Source organism: Protopterus annectens, chromosome 2.part1 (assembly GCF_019279795.1).
Source record: "Protopterus annectens isolate FY-2018-M chromosome 2.part1, PAN1.0, whole genome shotgun sequence".
Classification (NCBI taxonomy): Eukaryota; Metazoa; Chordata; order Ceratodontiformes; family Protopteridae; genus Protopterus; species Protopterus annectens.
In genome coordinates, this window is record NC_056729.1 from 46,855,792 (window position 1) to 46,873,122 (window position 17,331).

A 17,331-nucleotide genomic window follows, 5' to 3' on the forward strand; every position below is an offset into this window, starting at 1 on the left:
CAGACTTGGAAATCTCTTTGACCAGGTCTCTCTGAAATTTAGTTATACGGGTTCAATGATTCAGCACTTTAAGTGCAAAAGTTGCTGAAGTGTATATCCATTTCCCAAACCGGTCCATGGCCCTAGACTCCCTGTTAAGGTATGAGCCGAGGAACTTTCTTCCAGCAATTCCTTTTTAGTTGTTGTGGCAACAACTATGGCATCCAACAGTGGACCTTTACTCCAATTACTTCTTTCCTTTGGTGCTGCCAATATGCCGTTAGGCTTTTTGGGGGATGGGCTCCACTATGTAAGTGGTCTTTCATGCCCATTGAGCCATAAGGCTAATAAGGAGGGTCAATGGGTGGTGTCACCCAGGATGATGTTAAGCCAGAACTAAAGGATTCCAGGAACACAGTCTCATCTGGTTAAGGATCAGCAGACCACTCCCCTCTTTGCCTTATCAATTCAAGGATTTCACCAACGGTGATGTCTTCTGAGGGGAATCTAGGAGAGCCTTTGCCTTCATTCAAGTCTATGTCTATGTGAAAGACTCTGGAGAAGAGTATGTGCTTCTGCTTGCATGTCTGCTTCTTATGAACTGGTTCTGGTAGGAGATCCAAAGGTTCTAAATTAGACCAGGAACTAATGTAGCACACAGCCCGAGAAGCCCATGGTACAGATTGCACTGTCTGACATGGTGATGGGAAGAAGCTGAGATTTGGATGGAACTGAACTGGATGGAAGTACCTTTCCCCCCAGCATCTATAGGACCCCTTTAAAAGCCTCAAAGGCCAAAATTGCCATTGGTTCAATATGCTTCCTACTATCCTTGACAGAACAGACACCCTGAAACAGATGGGTCTCAACCCTGAAGCTGATCTCAGGGCTGAGCTATCAAGTGCCAAGGCCCCAAGGGGAAGGGATGGTTCCAACAACTCTGGTGTCAAACTGTCACCTCGAACCCCAGCCCTGAAGCTTCAGCTCTGAGCCTCTTCCAGATCCAAACAATTCAGACTTGAAAGAGGAAGAGAAGCTGTCAGCTCTTACAAAGGTACTCTGGGACAGACTGGATCCACGACAGTTCCATCTGAAGGGCAAGACTGGGATTGGAGAAGGAAAGGTGTGGTAGGTGGCTAGACTTGGTAAGTTCCCAGATGATGGCACTGACAGAACCCCAAGCTGGATCTGCATTATAAGGATGATCTTTATCATCCTGTTGACATCTTTTTTAGTGAGACTTCTGGATGACCAGATAGATGATGTCACCGTGGTCATGAATACCTCCACTCCTTGAGAATAGGACAGTGTAATCTTGGACTCACTGGATGTGGAGAGAAGTGGGACCGAAAGGCAAGGTACAGACAGTCAGTTTCAACTATCAAGGATTTTTTTGATCCAGACCAGACTGCAATGCCGAATCTGGAGAACATTTCCTCAACCTTTCAGAATATGATTTATCCTTTTCCTTTAATTATCTTTTTTTTTTCTTTCTTTTCTTCCCTCACCTTAGGCTGGTCTTTAGCTGGCTAGAGAAGTGGCCATGCAGGATGTAGAGCCTGCAGTAGTTGTAGACCCTGTCTGTGGGGGGAGAAGGCCCTTGACTATGAGCTTCTCCTTCCTGGCCTGGAGAGTCCTGCAGCTGAAGAGGCACAAACCAGACACAGAGCATCCAGACAGGTAGTGCCCAAGTAGTAAACACAATGTATGTGGATCGTGGGATGGGAATTTGTGTCTACATTCAAAGCACTTCTTAAACCACTGACTGTCAGACATACTTCCTGTACTATCAGTCCTTCCTAAACCAAACAAACTGCACATGCTACTAAATATGAATATGCCTACTTAAAGATGAAACAGCAAACACTATACTAATACCTACAAATGCTATACTAAAGCCTACAATACAGAAAAAAAACACATAATACACACTCTATTAATACCTAACAAACCTATTCTGTCAAAAAGACAGAGCTAGAAACTAGAGAGATAAATTACTTAGAGGGAAGACTATTAAAAATTTGCAAAAAAAATCACAAAAGGATACAAGTGCTGATGAGTCACTGCAGACACGACCAAAGTCTTCAGGTGGCAAATGAGATCGGAAGTACTAAAGGGGGAGTGCAGGGAATTACAGATAAGGGAGGAGTGAGAACTGGAACCGATAAGCCTCTCAGTTGGTGCTGAGGTCAGATCCAATTGGATCCAACAACCCATGGTTGAACTAGACAAAAATTAGACAAAACTGGATCGTAGGTTATTACCTTAGGAATGAAAAGGAACAAAACCTAAGAATTCAGCTGTGGTAATTAACAGACATAATGTGGGTACTAAATGATGAAAAAAGGCAATGTGGAAATACAGACAGGTAGGGGTATCCAGTACTTCAGCCACTCCTTTCACTCTACTAACTCTGCTGATCAATCAAGCTGTGTGTGTGATCTTCCGCAAAACATACACCTTCAAACGGTCTATATCAAGTAAACACGAAAACAATGTTAGTTTCCTGCTAAATGTTCAGATGGTTAGCATACTATACCTTAGTATATGAAATACTGTGCAATACAAGTGCTGTTTACAGTACTCTGCATTACTCTTCTGCCTTAACATGCATTTTTAAGCCAAATAATCACAACCATCTTTGTGGGGAAAATAGCTCTTACCCTGTATGCCCCAGATGGGCAGCAAGATGAAGTGCTCCTCGCCCTCTCACATCTCTGTAATTGATGCCTGCACCATTCTGCAGAAGAAACTCACAGGCCAGCAAGGAACCCTGAATAAAATAAACCAGACAGTAAGACAACACACAAAAAAGGAGTATATAGCCCATGACCAACAAATCTCTTCCTTTTATAGCTTAAATGCAATACACCAAATGTTTCTTAATCTGCTCTCTGGTCAGCAAGACTTCAAACAGCTAACTCCTAATGACTCATTATGAAAAAGAAAGGCAGTAAGACTTGACACAATCTTTGCACGCAGTGAAACTGACCCAGTATCTTTTTAACGTTATTTCATTATCAAAGTTTGTGAATAGAACTATATTTTTAATTATCTTATCTATACATTAGTGCAATCCCACTAGGCACAAGTACTTTTTTTTCAGGGACAGCTTGAGAGCATTGTCACGTTAAGCACTTGCTCAAAGTCACAACTAGGTTAAAAAAGGAGTGAACCATTCACCAGACTCCATGAAGCTTGTTAGCAGTTTGTAGCCTCAATTCAGTGTAATAACATGCTAAAGGAACAACTCATTTTCCACTGTCACTGCTTCCCTTCCTCTGATCAAACATAGTTTTTCTGGACCCACACAAAGAGCTTTGATACCATTTGAAATAACTTGACACAGTGAATCAATTCCAAGTTCCTTAACAACGAACTAGAATTTCATACAATCAGATGTTTATTCTCCTGTATGTTAGACAGAGTTAAGTTATCTTCTTTAATAACTGACCTGAAAAATTTAATCAAGAATATAATCAGGCTTGGTTCAATTGCAATGCTAAGTACTACACACTAATTAAAACACAGTGAAAAAAAACCTGATACAACTGCAAATGTTACACAACAACTCATGACTGCATAAACTGCTTAGTAAATCTAAATCTCTAGTCATTTATTTATGAAATATGTTTGTGTACCTGCCCATTCTGTCCATCATTTAGCAGCCACATCCCAATCTCTGACTAATAATAATACTCCCAGTATCCCCTATTGCCATTAACTTTCTTATCTTAATGTGACTATTTCCAAAGTTTACTCATAAGCATGGATAAGTAGCAAAGATTGAAACCCTTCTCAGACAGCCATCAGAAGATGGAGTTGTTACAAATTTAACATCTAAAAAATCATGTGCAATATAAAGTGATGTCAGACGGATTGCAGAGACGGGCTACCAAATGTTAAACATCAGAACTTTCTCCACATACAGCTTGCTATCATTCTGCTGACATTCCTGAACAGCTTCTGCTGTTGGGAAGCTTCAAAGGGATCTTGAACTCAAATGACCTGGAAAGAGTGTGTTAACTTTTACATTAGTGACTCTTACTGGAACCTGGTATTACTAAACTGTGCATTAATTACTGTGCTTATTTCACTATATAACACAGTACAGCACTAACATAAGTAAAAGACTTACAATAAGTATAAGCAAACAGACGCATATGTACTACACACCACTGCAAAACAGGTTTAAATTAGTTAGTTAAAGAAAAACGCTATTACTGAAGCAAACTAATTATACTGCAACCCACCCCCACAGCTGCATTCATCAATGGTGTCCGTCTCTCCTCTGCTCGGTTGATCCAGTTCACATCAGCTTTGTGAGCCAGTGCCTCTGCCATGGTGGTAAGGTTCCCGGCTCTTGCCGCATGATACAATATTAGACTAGACTCATTCTGTGGGGAGGAAGCCTCACCAGCACTCTGGTCTTCATTAGTCACAGGAATTCCTCCAGTGGAATCTACAGCTGAAATAAACAAAAGGTTATATGGTAAAAGGGAGACCACAAAAGGAAGATGTGCACATTAGTAACAACCTGAACAGTACATGTACTAGGAAAATAAACCAAAGAGTCAATATACTAGAACTTCCTTCTATTAAGGAAAGGGCACTGGGGTAGAATAAGCAATTGCAACATCACCCACAATGAAACAGTCAGCCCACATTTTAAACCACTGGTTGCACAATAAGCTGCAAGTAGCAGTCAGAGAAGGCTCTAAGTTCAACAGAAACTACGCTGAAGACCTGGAAATTGACTGGAGAGAAAGCACACAAGTTCAAGGAATTACTAAGAGCTGTAGAACCTCAGGAAGAAGAGGAAATAGCTGGAGATGAGGAAGAATGGCAGTGTCTCAAAACAGCATGTGTGAAGACTACAGAACAGACATGTGGCAGAGCTGGGTACGGGGATGAGGTGAATAAGGAAAACTGGTGGCATGGAATACAGAAGTCCATGAAGTTATCAGAAGATAGGAAAGATGGACCAGGCTAGGAAGGAATACTGGTTGGCTAACAAACAGGCTAAGAGAGGAGTTCCACAGCAGAAGCAGCACTCTACCAACTTCTGGAAAGTGACTCAGGGGTGACACAAAGAAACTCTCTCAGGTTGCAAGGCAAAGACAGAAAGATAAAGAAGAGTCAGGCACCCTTCATAAAGGATGCCAGCAACAACCTGCTTTCTAGTCTACAGGACACTGAAGGCAAGTGGAAGTAGTACTTCTAATAGCTTCTGAATGAACTGTTCCAGACACAGCCTATGATGAAAGAGGAGGAGCCCACCTTACAAGAAGTAAGCATGGAACAACAGAAATGATGTCAGAGAAAGCCGCAAGCTCAGATGATGCCACAGCAGATATGGTCAAGATGCTGGGGGAGATAGGGGAGAAATGTTTCCTTAGGGCACTCATAGCAGCATGGAAAGAAGGGCATATCCCAGATGACAGGAGGCTAAGCATACTAGTGCCAGTTTACAAGAACAAAATGGACAAACACAGCTGTGAGCAGTACATGGGTATCAAACTCCTGCCGCACTGCATGAAAGTTCTGGAGAGGGTGATTGACAACCAAATACGCAGAGCAGCAGAAAGTAAGATGGTAGATAAGCAGTTCAGATTCCAATCAGGATGCAGCACAACCAATCTGATGTTTGCAGTTAGTTAGTTGAGAAGAAGCTAGAGATGAGGAAAGAGTCCAACTGGGTATTCCTAGACTTGGAGAAAGCATATGACAAGGTTCCAAGAAAGTTGATTTGGACAGCTCTGCTGTGGTTTCAAGTCCCAGAAACATTGGTAGATTTAGAGCAGGATATATACAAAGACCCAATAACTCAAGTATGAACAGTGTTCATTCTCACAGAAGGGGTTCCCAGTGGGAGTGGGTTTGCATCAGTGTTCAGCTGTGAGCCCACTGCTGTTCATACTAGTGATGGACTAATTAGCAAACAGGTTGGAGGAGACAGATCCAACAAAGTTTCTGTATGCAGACAAGTCAGGCATTACAAGCAGACTGAGCAAGAGCTTCTGCAAAGGATAGGGGAATCTAATACAAAACTGAAAGCACATGGGATAAAACTGAGCACAGATAAAACAGTTTTAATGACAGCAAGTAGAGAATTGAAATAGAAGGGAAAATAGTGGAACAGGTTAACAGCTTCAAGTATCTGGGAGGGGTGGTTGAGGGTAAGGGAAGTCTGAATGAGGAGGTCAAAGCTAGAATCAGAGGGGCTGCAGCCAACTGGCACACAGTGTCAGGGATACTGTATGGAAGAATAGTGCCAAAGAATCTGAAAAGTAAGGTGTACAAAAAAGTGGTGTGACCAGTGCTACTGTTCTGTACACAAACCTAGGCAGTAAACGTAGAACAGTTAAGGAAGCTAGAGGCGATGAACAGTCTGAGATAGACATTAGGATGCACAATGTAGAGCAGATGAAGAAATGAGGACATAAGAGTAGAAGAAAAACAGAAGACAGTCTAGTGAAGATGACTTGGGATAGACAAGAAGATGACAAATGGAAACAAGGGTGTCTAGCAAAAAGGTGGATGTATTGTGTGAGTGAAGACCTGCGACAGTCAGGCATGACTGCTGAAGAAAGCAGGATAGTGGCACTGAATTGAGAAAGAAATGGGAACAGCTGACATGACATCTCAGCCCCATGCAGAAAATGTGAAGAAGGGGGCTGATGATAATGATCTGTCAATTTACATAAAAATAACAGTTGTCTGCCCTGTCCATTAAAAAAACAGAGTACATACCAACAGGAGTAAATAACACATTAAAAGCAGATATAACACACTGATATACTATTAAATTCAAACAAGCAGCAGTAAATTTGGCTATGCCTTTCAGGTCAAGACAAAACCTCTCAATCTTGGAGACAGTGGTTGGCCTGCCATGCTTACCCGACAGCAGCAAAATGCATTCATCTGTAGAATGCCTAGCAGCCAGAGATTGTCATCTGCTTCAACAGTCAGCAGTGAACACTGCAATACCTCTCCTACAGCCTAATGCTAACCTAGGTGACCCTATATAATTCCTCAAAACAAGAGATTTATCCCTTAGAAGCCCTGCAGACTCCATCAGATCTTACGTCCTGGATAATCACGGTAGCAGCAAATCGTAACATCTGGATTACTCACCAACAAAGCTGCAACAGCTCTGTCTATTGTTCTCATTTCTGTTGGATTCACCTGCATAAGCAAATGCTGGTCTTAAGTCAGCATTGTTGATGAAGTCTATATGCATGAGGTCATCATATAAGCAACTCTGGCTTGTACTCAGTGGAATTCTCACTGCCTCAAAATTTTATTTATTTGACATATGATGATCAGGTAAGTCTGACTGGATACGGTTTACCCATTTTCAGCGGAGGGCAGGGAAGAAAAGCTACACATCAGTTTTACACACAATACAAAAACATTAACACTGAGAAGAAAATAAACTTATGTACAGAATTTTTAAAATATAAAGTAGCTATAAGAATATTTACAAGTAGCAAAAAAGTACATCTTAGATATACAGATTAAACAGCAAGATAAAAAAGGATCCTTTGTTGAGAGAGTGTTGCTTAGGAAAGAATAAGAGGTGTTTGGTTTTCTTAGGATTGAGCAAGAGCTGGTTGTTGGAAAGCTAGGCTTCTATGGAGTTAAATGTGTTTTGTGTCAGTGTTTGTATTTCAGTAAGATGGTCAGAAGAGCAAATTAGAGTAGAATCTGCATACTGCACTAATGTGTGTTTGAATGCAGATGAAAGGTTAATAAACATGTTGAAGAGGAGATGGCCTAGGATAAGCCATGAAGAACAACAGTGATGACTGGTAGATAGGGAGCTACAGAACAGTCCCATTTGATAGACTGGTACAATGGTCAGACAGATAACTGGAGTACCATTTTAAGGTATTGTCTGAAGAGCCAAGGAGGGAGAATTGACATAGGAGTCGAGGATGACAGACAGTATCAAAAACTTTACACAGGTAGAGGAATGGAGATGAGCCAAAATTTACCATTTCATGGGCTTTGTTGACTGACTCAGTGAAGGATGCAAGAGCTGTGGAGGTGCTAGGTGTTGACCTGAAACCATGTTGGGTAGGAGAGACAAGATTGTTTTCAAGTAAGTGGTGAAGGAGATGTTTGTGGATACATTTTTCAAGAATTTTGGATATAGGTGGCAGTATAGCTATGGGCCTGTAATTTGACATTTCAGAGGAATTACCTCCTTTATGTAGTGGGATAATGAAGAACTTCTTCCAGAGGGATGATGCGTAGTTTTCATTAACAGATATATTAAGGATAAAGGACAGGCTACAGCATTTGTGTCAATTTTTAGGAATTCATTGGGGAGATTGTCAGCAGGAGAGCAAGGCCTGAATTTGCTAATCAGCTGTTTAATAAGAGATGTTAGAACAGGCTTAAGGGAGAACTGAGTTTGGGAGGAGATAGCAGGAGGTAAGATGATGGTAGGAGTAGAGGTAAAGCTGTTAGTAACAGTAAATAAAGTAGGTATTGAATGCTGAGGCAGTGTTAGTATTAGAGTGGTTGGTGGAAGGCTGAGGGATTGAGCTAGTTCCAGGATGAATTAGGTTTTTGATTAAGTGAAAGAATTTCTTTTGGTTAGATGTAGAAGTTTGCTGGGGGTATATGTAATATGATTTTTTATCCTTGGTGACAAAGTTTTTGACATTACGCAGTTCTTTACAGAGAGAGACTAAGAAGGGGATTTGCGTTTCTGTTATGTTTTCCAGGCTTTGTCCCAGTCACACGATTGATTTTGTCAGAGTTGTTAACCAAGGAGAAAGTTTATTTTTAATTATTTTTCTTCTGTAGGGAGCTAGACTATTTAGTGTATCCAAAAATATTGGTGTTAAATTTGTCAACGGCTTCATCTAAGGGTAGGTATTTAAGAAAGTTCCAATTTATACAGCTTGCAATACTAGTAAATGTCAGTGGGCTAAAGCTGGTCAGGTCATGGATAGTTTTAAAAGTATGTTGTTTATGAGGTTAAGAGATGAGTCTGTAGGTACATGTGGGATGATGATCACAAAGGGCTTCAGAAAGTGTTGTAGTTTCGGAAAAGTTATTGGGGGTGGGAGACTAACATCTAGTGTATGGCTGAGCTACTTTGGTTGGATATGATAGTAAAAGAGGGATACTGTATTAACTGAGAAAATCCAGAGAGATTTATACTACTGGTGGAGAAATTTGTGGATAGTTTCACAAAATATGTTGACATCTCCTAGGGTGATATTTTCATGGGAGATATTGGCTGACACCCAGGATAAAATGTCTTCTAGAGTAGATAGGTTGTTTCCTGGGGGAATGTAGAGGGCTACAATGCAGAGGTTTTTATGTTTGTTTAACTTAAAGTTGGCCATTGTTAGTTCGGCATTGTTAAATGTGGGAATGGGCTGGGATTCGGTGTAAGAGAAACATGAGATGGATAGACTATTGCAATGTCTCCAGCTTTTTTGTTGAGGCAATCTGTCCTTTGCATATTAAAACCAAGGAGAAGGATTTCAGAGTCTTTGATGTGGGGTTTAAGCCACGTTTCTGTGAGAACCAGTATGTTGGGGGAGTACTGGGTAATCAAGCATGGAATTCACCGACTTTGTTACAGATACTATATATATATATATATATATACATATATATATATCTATATTCATAGAAATTTAAGTTTAGTATAACTTGGAAGCACTGAGAGTAGAGGAAGGTGATGCTGTGTCGTTTGGTCCAGCGTTTGGATGAATGTCCCCACATAGTAGTGGTTGGGATATAAACAAGTGAAAAAAGCTGCTTTTTGAAGAGGAGTTATATGAGATCAGTTTGATAATGTGGTGGTAGGATGGGGTGGTTGAATATTTGTAGTTTGAAAAAAGAGTAGGGGGAAAGATCTGACGGTGGTTGGAATAGATAGGTAGGGAGTAATGAGCAAGGTGGTGAGTTAGAATGGAACAGCAGGTTGGAGAGATAGAGTGAAAGTAGATTGGGAAGCTGTAGGATGAGATAGAGGAAAGAGAAAAAATGACTGTTGAAAGGAGACTTAAGTAAAACATACTATGGTAGTTGGTAGTGTGCAGAGTAGAGTTTTGAATGATGTCTAAGATGTATATGCAGAAATTGAAGGGAGAAGGTACAAACAGGGTGGTTAAGTAAAGTGAGATAGTGGAGAGCTAGGATTTATTAGGGGTTGACACTGGACTGGAAAAGAGAAATGTAGGAAGGAAGAAATTCTGAATGCTTAGAAGGAGAGGGCTGTAAATAGTTATAGGTCTATAAAGGGAAGAAGCTTAATAAGGGAGCTGAAATTAAAGGAATGTAGCTGTTTTAGGGAGGTGAAGAAGGTGGAGTTAAGGAGAGAAGGTGAAGGAGGAGCAGGGGGAGTGGGTGGTAAGGAGGGGATGTGGTAAGCTTAGAGTGACAGGTTAGGTAGAAGAGGAAATAATGTTATGAGGGGTTGGCTTACTGGTAATAAATGTAGATGTAGTGTGATGGGTGAGATTTGGGGGTAAGGTAGGGAAGCACAGTGAGCCTGAAAGTGAGGGTGAAGGCAGTGGGTTTGAGCCGCAAGGCAGACCAGACCAGGCTTCAGAAAAAAACTATCTGCCAGCCCAGAATGCCATAGGTCAGTGAAACACCTAAAAACAAGCATATTTCCCCTATAGTGACTACAGTATTTAGGCAATTAACTCTTTTAAGGTTTATGTTTTTAGTTTACTTTTCTTTTCAATACAGAAAGAAAACGAGAAAGAAGTGAAAAAGAAAGTTTTGTGGGTGTGGGGGGAGGCTACACATTAGTGACCAAGTTGGTGTGCGTGCCACTTCTAAATTAAGGGCTAAGGAGTTAATGCTAGCTTGCCTAGTACTCAGGGAAGAAGTATCAAATGTGTTATTGCCCTGTTGGTGATGTACTGTTTTGCTGGTTGTGAACTTGTTGGGGGGTGAAGGTTCCAGATATCCAGTTCAGGTAGGATACGCTCGTATGGAACTGTCCAAGGAAGTTGTAAAAGAAAAATATACTTAAGGCAGAAATTAGCAGGAGGAATATAAGAAAGTGGGTATGCACTCACTATATTAGTTATCAAATATTAGTTGTGGAAAAGAGAAAGGAGACAGTGTTATATAACATTGTAGAAAGCAAAAAATGCAGCAAGGCCAGGGACCACGGATGGGCAGGATAACAGTTCAAAAGTAGTGCAAAAAAACGAATGGCAAACAGTGACTCAGTTAAGCATAATAGACATTTTAAGCTTGGCGACCCAACAAAATTAGAATCAGTAGTCTCTTTCAAGAAGTATACACAATTTTAACTAATACAACTACACTATCAATATATACAGAATTCAAGTCAAGTCTGGTACAAGTTAGTAATTAAATGACATAATTCATGTATCTTAACTAATACATGCTTATGACGCATTGACAAACTGGATGCCCTATTACACTAATCAAAAACAATGTAAAAAGAGCAACACTTATCAGGAAAACACTAGTTGCATAAGAAATATATATGCCATAGTGCTCTAAACAGATTTTATAGAACCCAGCACCAGAAAATACATATACCACAATGCACTAAACAGATTTTGTAGAACCAAGCACTTGTAAAGAAGACAGCGCGGTTACGCTTTACACAAACAGCAGACTTCAGAATCACACACACAAAAAAAAAAAACAGGTACAAGTCAACAGAAATATAATTATAGATCGTTCAGCTCTCAGTGTTTGCACACAGAATTTTCAGGTCATATTTGCAGCCTACTCCTGTACAGTACTAAGTTGTCTCTATCGTAGTTACACAGTTGCATGGCATTAGAATGAAATGCTGACCATTTGGCACACTGTCGACTGAACAATGCAGATGACTAGTTAAAAAATTGAAACTGCAAAGACTTAGTCAAAACTAGCACTTACGTGGAGTGCACACTAAACTTGGGACGCAATAAACATCTGCTATGCCGGGAAACTACTTTTTGAAAATGTAGCCAAAATGATACTTATGTACTTACCATAATGACAGTGATCCAAGGTAGGCCTAGTTGTTGCAGGTGGCACAGGTACGGCCTCACAAGATTTCCAAAGCTCAATCTCCTCTTCTTTCCCCTAACTCCTGCAGTGCTCCTCACCCTACACTTTCTCAGATCTAGTTTGTCAATGGATTAGATAAAAGGCTTATAATAAAGGCCCTAAAATACCTAACACTATACGAGTGCACATCCTACTCTACAGCAAGTCCTCAGGTACTACTGCCTAGGCAGATATAATGAAGATGAGTATGATCTAGCAGGGGGAGGAAGGAGGACATGTTGAAGTAGACAAGTGTGAACTGTGAAGATCTACTGTTACGGGAAATGTAAAACGTTTATATCTTAAATGACCTAGTCTATCCACTTCAAGATGGCAGAACACAGGCATGACAGAAGACTTCAGAGGATGGTGGTGCCCAAAAAAAGGCCTAAAGCTTGAGGTCAAATCTAGTTTACAGTGTCTTACAAAAGTGTACAGCAAAGCCAGTGTTACAGCATCACAAAATGTCACCTACTGACAGCTTCCTGAATAATGCAAGAAATTCCAAAAACACCAAAGCAGTGCAGACTTGCACTACTTTGGCGTTTTTGGAATTTCTTGCAGTGTTTACATTTTTACAAGTTTAGCTTCCTGAATAAAGCAAGGGATGCAGTCATGGGTATAGCTGAAAAAACTCTGGGTTTATGTGGAACAGTTTTACTAAGAGAAATCTAACAGTAGGTATTACAGTCAGACAGCTACATGGATGACGTCATTTATGGATTTTCTAGTCTAATGGGTTGTGGGGAACCAAAAATAAAAAGATGATCATTTTTTTCTATAGGTTTTGATCCTATGGAAATAAAATCTCAGCTGCCTGTTAAATTCTGGGCAGTGTAATTTATACTTGCGTTTGCTCAAATATTGTGGGAAGAAAACCAACAGATTAATGGACTGGTTAAAATTCAGTAGTATGGCTACCTAAGGCAAGAAAGATTAGGATTTTATGTAACTGAAGGAGACTCTGGAAGCAAGTGTTTCTGTATTTGATGAGGCCACAGAGAAGGTAACCACTCATCTGGCTAAAAGGAGGCTATGAGAATGAATTTACCCTTGCACAACTTGGCCTTCTGATGAAATCCCATTACCAAGGGGGAAAAAGAATGAAGATGTACAGCAGCTGGGGTGTCAGACCCTGTGGAGAGATGAGGAAGAAGTTGTTGCTGCTACTTACTCTTGGTGTTGGTCACAGAGGCAGAGAGATCACAGTAAGACTTTTCCCAGTGACAGCCATGCTACTAACAGGCTTAGGGAACACTTGTGGGGCATCATAAGACATCTGCGGACTCCGCCTACTAATGTGCGGTCTCAAATGGGGATGTGGACACCACAAGTTCTTTGCTCCTGGCAAAGGACCCACTGTGGAGCACAGCTGCACTACAACACCCAGAGAAAGTATTTTCCTCTGATGTTCACTCGATCAAATACTCCTCCTCCTTTGATCCAAATGTGAGGACCCATCAAAGGGGGCACTGACAAGTGATGCCTTTAACGTTTTCCATGAAACCACATAATCTTAGCCAAGCCTGCCATCTTACGGTGACGTCTGTCTCAAGTGCCCTTGCTGTCCCATCCACCTTATGTATATGACATCGGGGTGATGTTTTGCACTGTTGCCAAATATGATTCTATCCTATATGGTATAAACTGCTGTGGGGCAACCTTTCCACCATGTCAAATGTTTCTTCACCAGATCACGATGAAAGCCTCATTTGTACAAAGTAGTTTAGTGTCTTATCGTAAACGTACCTATTGTGAAGGTTAGTGTCCTTAAACAATCCTTTATCTCTGAGAATCCTTACCAGAAGGGTGAACCAGTGTGCTCTCCTCAGAAGGCTCCCATTTTGTTGCAGCTGTCACTATGATGGAGTCTGTGAGAGGGGCCTTACCCCAAGCTGGTCTGGACTTGACAGCAAAGGATTTTATCTGGCTTCTTCCAAATGGGCTCTGCCACACTGGGTTTTCAACAAGCCCTCTCTCCATACCTGAATTAATCATGCAATTTGAGGAAGGATTTGCCCAAGATGTAGGCAGGCCAGAACAAAAGGCCGTTTGAAAAACCTCTTTCTTTGGGGGAATTTACCCTCAGTGGGTCAAGAGCCCCTGTGTCTCACCATATCCATGATTTCTCCAAATCTGGGGTCCTCTGGAAGGGACTATAAGGGCCTCTCTCCTTCATTGAGATTAGTATCTGGGACAAGGCTCTAGTGGAGAGTTAAAGTACCTTCACTTACACTTTCTCATAATACTCAGTGTTGACTCATTCAAGTGTTTTGCAGAGGAATCTTCCCTAAATAGATAAGCTCTACACAGATCTTTCAGTGCTTTTCCTTGCTGGGACATGCCTAAAAAGCCTAAGGTTCCAAATATTGAGGTGTTACAAGTGGCACCACAGTGGAGTGTGCCTCCCGGTTATCTGTCAGCGTAGCACACTACCTTGTAACTGTTTTCATTAACTCAGGCCCTGAAACTGCAGCAATCTATGTCAAAAACTCTGGTAGTATAACTGGCCCAATCCTCCAGAAGTCGTCAATGATATGAATGGGTCCACAGCACTTGGCATCAGAATCATCAACCTCAGCAATGACGACGGTTCTGGCACCAAAAGCTTGAAAGCCAATACCAGTGACACTGAAAATGACATGCACAATTTGGAACCATGGCCTTCTTCATCTTTTCCCAATCCATATGAAGGGTGGGGATCCAAACTGACATTCAACCTGACATGATGGATGACTCCAGGTGCCAATATAGTTTCCACTCTGAGGAGAAACTTTTGACATGAGAAACTCCCTCTGGAAAAATTTGGAATTCCTGAGGGATCTGAATAGGTTTAATGGGAGAAAAATCATTGGGCGAGGGCAGCTTATCAACATCCTTCTGTTCACCTTCATCTGGATGTCTCTTCTGTTTTCCTTTTTCTTCCCTCCTGTCTTTGTTAAGACCATCAGCTAACAAGCCATTTCTTCTCTTTTGTAATCTCCACTGTCCAAAATTCTTACAGATATCACATTCTGCATTGAAATGATGTAGGAAATACAGGTCATGAGTGTCTTGGGGGAAATCGTACATCCGCACTTCAATTGCTTACAGAAACTCAAGGCCTTGTTCATCCTGTAACACTAATGAAAAATCAAAAACAATGGTAGGTTAACCAACAAAGCACTCTTTTCACAGAAATAAACAGCCTGCAAACCCTATGCCTCATGTAAACAAAGAACAAGTAGAAAAAAAAATGGGAACAGTGGCCTAGTAAAACTCCATGGGAGAAATGGAGGATGACAGAAAACAGATGCTATCTCTCTCTCTCTAATAACTAGCAGAGTGAAAAAACATATGAATAAACCAAGTACTTATAAGAAAATAGTCAAAATTCACAGTGCTGAAGCTTGAGCAAGCAATCTACATTTGAAGTAAAACTGTAGCAAATTAAATCTGAAGAAGTGAGGGGCAAGGAGCATTATGGAAATTATGGGAAGAGCTTGAGTCTGGAAATTCCTCTGAAGCTGAATCAGTATTACCTGCTATAACCAGTCCTACCTTCCTGAAGTAAACAGATTGGATCATCAAAGATAGTCGCACAAATTCAAATAAATAGCTAGATAAAACACAAAAAAGGATTTCTCCTCATACTTCTTCAGGTCTAAAGAAAAGAGAAGAAAATGAAAGGTACCTAAACAAAAACAAGCTGTGGTAGGAAAAATCCAAAATATGCAGGTCACGAGTTCCACCTTTAGAACACTTTAAAAAAAACAAACAAACAAAAAAAAAAAACTTCAGAATCTTATAATTTATATAGGACAGCCTCCCTATAATCAAAAATCACAGCCAGTCTTGTCAGGTGAATAAGTGCTTTTGTTCTTTTAATATTTTAGAACTTCATCAGATTCACACCAATAAAAAGTCACCGTCCTTTTAAAACCTGTTACAACCAAGCACAACTCTTTCCAAACAAAAACTTGAAGGCACAGGTACAAAGAAATAATTTTTAGTGTATCGTGAATGTTAACTAAACTTGTAGCGATACTATAACAGTATTGCACTAATGTTATTAACAATACGTTCTGAGAAATGTACATAAATATACAATAAGTTATTGTAATCAATATACGTCAACTTTAAAAACTAATTAAAGTATCTCGGCTTTAATTTGTAAATAACTAGCAAGCGATATCCTGTCATTTAACTCTGGGGCTGTTTTGCATTTAACATGATTTGCCAAAACACCACCAAAGTCCTTTATACATTAATGGACTTGGTATTAAAAAAACAACTTTGTTACATTTGAGGGAGAAATTTTCAAACAGATGAGAGGTGTGGCTATGGGGGCATCTGCTTCACGTGTTTTTGCCAATATATTATTTGGTGGTGGTTAACTAACTATCTTTTCTTCACTTTTCAATGATAATATTTTTAAATATTACAGATACCTTGATGATATTTTGATTTCTTGGAAAGGGAATCATGATACCGCTGGTGCATTTATTAAATATATTAATTCTACAACTACTTTTTTCTCTTTTACATATCAGACTAAAAATGATGGTTTAATTTTTAGATGTTAAATTATAAAAAAAAAAATGATAAACATATTTTTGAATCATCCATTCACAGGAAATCCACCTATTCCAATAGTTTTCTACTTTTTAAAAGTTTTCACCCGTTAGTAGAAAAAGAACTTAGTGAAAGGCCGAATGATACTTTGATCTAGGTTAATAACTGATGATAATTTGTTCAATGTTGAACTAGGGAAATTAAAAGAAATGTTTTTTGAAAGAGAATACCCGACAAAGACGGTAGAAGAACTCACTTCATTTATTTGAACACAGAGACATACGAAATTCCAACATCTGTTGCTGGGTTCTGATTTACCTAACAAAGTAAACTAACAGGTAAATAAACATAAGAATACTATGATTTTGAACTATCATGACTGTATCAGGGAAATTAGGTCAATTTTTGAGAAGAGCTGGACTAGTGTATTTGGAGTGTTTGATTTAACAGGGAAGTTGTGAAAACAACCTAACTTAGTACTTAAAAAGGGAAGAACTATGAAGCAAATTTTTGAAAGTAATAATAAGAAGTGTATAGTTCTAGGTTATTCACTTAAGGAAATTAACAAGTGCAGACTATATAAATAGTGCAGATTTATTAATGTGATTCCTATTTTAATCATGGGGAATAAATAAATGGATCATTTAATTTGTACACCAGCAGTGTGGTATATATAGTGACTTGCCTGTGTTGTCAAGCGTTTTACATTGGAAACTTGAAAGTGAGAATATATCTACA

At 39.9% G+C, this 17,331-nt stretch overlaps 1 protein-coding gene across 1 annotated transcript in view; it reads right to left on the bottom strand.

Annotated features, from left to right (window-relative positions):
* LOC122793960 (arf-GAP with coiled-coil, ANK repeat and PH domain-containing protein 2-like) overlaps nucleotides 1-17,331 on the bottom strand; it is a 930,687-nt gene that overhangs the window by 243,583 nt on the left and 669,773 nt on the right. Inside the window, exons 13-14 of the mRNA XM_044062015.1 lie at nucleotides 4,233-4,447; nucleotides 2,643-2,752 (exon numbers count right to left, since the gene is read on the bottom strand). Of these exons, the coding sequence (XP_043917950.1) occupies nucleotides 2,643-2,752; nucleotides 4,233-4,447 (325 nt within the window). The remainder of the gene's footprint in view (nucleotides 1-2,642; nucleotides 2,753-4,232; nucleotides 4,448-17,331) is intronic.